Raw genomic sequence first — 3,704 nt, forward strand, 5'->3', positions numbered from 1 at the left:
AAAAGTTGGGGACCTAAATTCAAGTGCCTGAAAAGTTCAATGACCGTTTATATAATTTACCCTAATTTTCTAACAGTGATTTAAGTTGGGACCATATTGCAAATGGAATAAATGTTTGGGGACTGTATTGCAAGTTTTAAAAGTTGGGGGACCTAAATGCAAGCTTCAGAAATGTTCAGTGACCATTACTATACTTTACCCTAATTTTTTTTTTCTTTTTAAAGTTATAAAACTTATTAAACTATTATGAAATATTTTTTGAAAATTTTCAGTCCATTATAAAAATATTATTAAATTTACCAAAATTTTATAATTATTATATCATTATATTTATCATTTTGTAATAATTTGATAAGTCGGTTGATCATTTTGTTTTGAAAGTTTAGTGAGTAAAACGAACATTTCAGAATATGTAAGTGACCTATGGTGTACTTTACCCAACTAAGAATTGTCGTTTACTTCAGCTCTGGTTCAAAGCTTGAGACTTGCGTTGCGTGTCGTTTCATCTCTGCCTTTTGCCCCTTTTTCTTCATCTCACATCAGTCGGAAATTTCCGGCGAACTAGTCTGAGATCCTGGTGATCTGTCACCGAAAGTTTCATTTGGATTTCGGCCTCCCCTGGCCTTTGATCTTTCTGCTTCTTCACCCTACAATGAATCCCGAATAGTAAGTTTTCTCTTTTTGTTCGTATTTACTAGAATATTTTTTCCCGGATTCGGTTACTTAACTTCGAAAATTTCATAAAAATTATTTGAACCTATAATTTTCGGTGATATAATTGTGTCCAAAATTTCATAATTGTCAAAAGTTTCAAGATTTTGTTTTAGATCTGTTGATGTGAATTAGATGATTTTCTATTTTCTCTCTGGAATTTATCTGTGGATATTAGTGAAAAGATGTTGCGAGCTTTGATGTGTTCTTCAATTATTCACGCCCTTTGATGTCTCTTATCTTTCCCAAAATAATCATATATGTGAAACATGTGCTCACTTGCTCTAATTTGAATGTAAATGAAATTCATTTTAATTTGACGCATCAACCAAAATTAAGAATTCAACTGTTAATGTCTTGGAATATGGGTTAATGTCTTGGAATATGGGTTAATCTTTGGGAAGCAATTTGGTGTTCTGGGTTTTTAGTGCTGACAAGATCAACTTTAGTTTTGGTTTCTGATAAAGTCTGTTGAATTTGGGGGCTTAAGCCTTGCTTATCGCAATTTACTTCATTTTTATGCAATAATTGGAGATGTTATGTGCTTACATCATTAAGAAGTATGCTAATTTTATCTGGTTGCACATTTTTGCAGTGACTATCTGTTCAAGCTACTGCTTATTGGAGATTCAGGTGTTGGAAAATCTTGTCTGCTTTTGAGATTTGCTGTAAGTTTCTTTACTTAAACTGGCATAAAGTATTTCTCTTTGCTTCTTGAAGAGTTGTTGCACATTCTAGATGTTCATATGATTACCTTTAATTGTTATATTCACGTTTAAAATGTTCCATTGCATATACCATGAATGGTGAGAGAACATGTGGTGAACTATTTTTATGATTTGTGTGGAACACAGTTTTGGTAGGAAAATTGTTTTATATTGGAGATGTCAAACATCTCTGGATACTTTCGGATGGCCATGCAGGACTGAACCTTGGTACTGATGGTTGTGTAATTTGTATGCAGGATGATTCATACGTAGAAAGTTACATAAGCACCATTGGGGTTGATTTTGTGAGTAAACCGTCTGTAGTGTTAGCTTGGACTTTTAAGTGCCAAAATGTATAGCAATTATTCTGATTTTTTGTCTTTGTTTGTTCTCTTTTGGTAGAAAATACGCACAGTGGAGCAGGATGGGAAGACCATTAAACTTCAAATTGTATGTTTTTTGTCGCTGTACTTTTATTTTATTCATTTCTTTGAATATTTTCTATTATAGGTTCATCCAGGTAATATTCCTTGTAGGAGGATGAGTTGTCCGTCCTACTGCTACTCTTCTGTGGCTGTTATTTTCCCTTTTGTATATTATCATTTTATTATTATAGTCCTTCAAAATTGCTCACAAACCTTGACACCTAGCAACCTTGGCACTTTAGCTTCTTGATGGTTAACTAGTCAATTTGCCCTTGATTCAATGTTCAGTGGGACACTGCTGGACAAGAACGATTTAGGACAATCACTAGCAGCTACTACCGTGGGGCTCATGGCATAATAGTGAGTGATCATTCCCTTTCTAGATTTTCTCCTTTCCTTTCTTTTATTTCTCCATTTCTTATTTATGATTCTCATTTATTTTTAAAATTTTTAATATCTTCCCCCCCCTACCTTTGGCTCCTGTATTAGATTGTATATGATGTGACAGACCAAGAAAGCTTCAATAATGTGAAGCAATGGCTGAGTGAAATTGATCGCTATGCTAGTGACAATGTTAACAAACTACTGGTTGGAAACAAGTGTGATCTTACATCAAATAAAGTTGTGTCATACGAAGCAGGCAAGGTATTTGCTATTTCACATGCAAAGCATAGATTTTCTTCTTTACCTTTATAGCAGGTTTAATTCTAGGAAGAACTGTATGATTATCAAATGGTAATTATTGGTGTGTTATGTTCATTGCTCCATCCCTTTCACCATATTGCTGCTTTTCTTCTTACAGGCACTTGCAGATGAAGTTGGCATACCTTTTATGGAAACTAGTGCAAAAGATGCCACTAATGTGGAACAGGCTTTTATGGCCATGGCTGCTTCCATAAAGGACAGGTACCCATATTCTTTTCTGGAAAGTTGTAGTAATATCTGGAGTCTGGACTGTCATTTTTGACCCGATCCTGAAAATCCATTCCCATTAACCTGAATCTGAATCCAATCTATCCTGATTTGACTATAAGAAGTCGGTATCATGAAATAACCCAAAAAATTTGAAACTCCAATTGACTTGACCGGAAACTAACCGGACTGTACCACTCAATTCGGAGGTCTAGTAATATTGCGCTGATGAATAGCATTTTCTGGTTGTCTAGGTTTATCATTCACTCTTAACACCAGAAAGTTTAGATCAATGAACTTGGTTCTTTGAGCTTTTACCACAGTCATGTTTCCTATTGGTTGTCAGATACTTAGTGTGTTTTAGTTGCTCATTAAAATTGCTTGTAAATGCAGAATGGCTAGCCAACCAGCCATGAACAATGCAAGGCCTCCAACGGTACAGATCCGAGGACAGCCAGTTGAACAGAAGAGTGGCTGCTGCTCTTCATAAAATGTCGAATGCTGGATTAGTTGGAGGGTCTATTTCTCTAGTATGGTGCTGCCGGTGGCGGCACAGTGTGTAAGATTCAAGTGTTTCTTAACTCGTCAGTTGCAGAACCTTATTTCTTGTTTGGACAAAACCTCAGAAGTAGAGGATATTATCATTTATTTCTCATGTCTACACACTTGTTAATGTGAAGGGTTTGTAGAATGTATGATTGTTTGTTTGTTGATTAAATAACAACTAGCGTTCCTTGTCAAGCTATGTTTATTAGACTGCCTAATTAAATATAATAAAAAATATTATGGTAAAATTTCCTTATGGTCCAATTGCCTTTCTTTTTCCTCGTGCTTATAATTTGCTTCCCTTTGACCAAGCCATGGATAACACTGTAAACTGAACACTTACCCCTTTGTCATTAAGTGTCCAAATCACTTATACGTGTAATACTCGTTATGAGTGAATTTG

General features: G+C 35.0%; 1 protein-coding gene across 1 annotated transcript; it reads left to right on the forward strand.

The window, feature by feature from the left end:
* Window positions 1-464: 464 nt before the first annotated feature.
* LOC120209213 (ras-related protein RABD2a-like) lies at window positions 465-3,468 on the forward strand. Its single transcript, XM_039208275.1, has 8 exons — window positions 465-666; window positions 1,307-1,379; window positions 1,676-1,723; window positions 1,821-1,868; window positions 2,132-2,203; window positions 2,333-2,488; window positions 2,646-2,749; window positions 3,149-3,468. The coding sequence occupies exons 1-8, from the start codon at window positions 653-655 to the stop codon at window positions 3,243-3,245; spliced, it is 612 nt and encodes a 203-aa protein (XP_039064206.1). The 5' UTR covers window positions 465-652; the 3' UTR covers window positions 3,246-3,468.
* The last annotated feature ends 236 nt before the right edge of the window (window positions 3,469-3,704 follow it).

The sequence above is a fragment of the Hibiscus syriacus genome, unplaced genomic scaffold (genome assembly GCF_006381635.1).
Source record: "Hibiscus syriacus cultivar Baekdansim isolate YM2019G1 unplaced genomic scaffold, ASM638163v2 tig00018272_pilon, whole genome shotgun sequence".
Lineage (NCBI taxonomy): Eukaryota > Viridiplantae > Streptophyta > Magnoliopsida > Malvales > Malvaceae > Hibiscus > Hibiscus syriacus.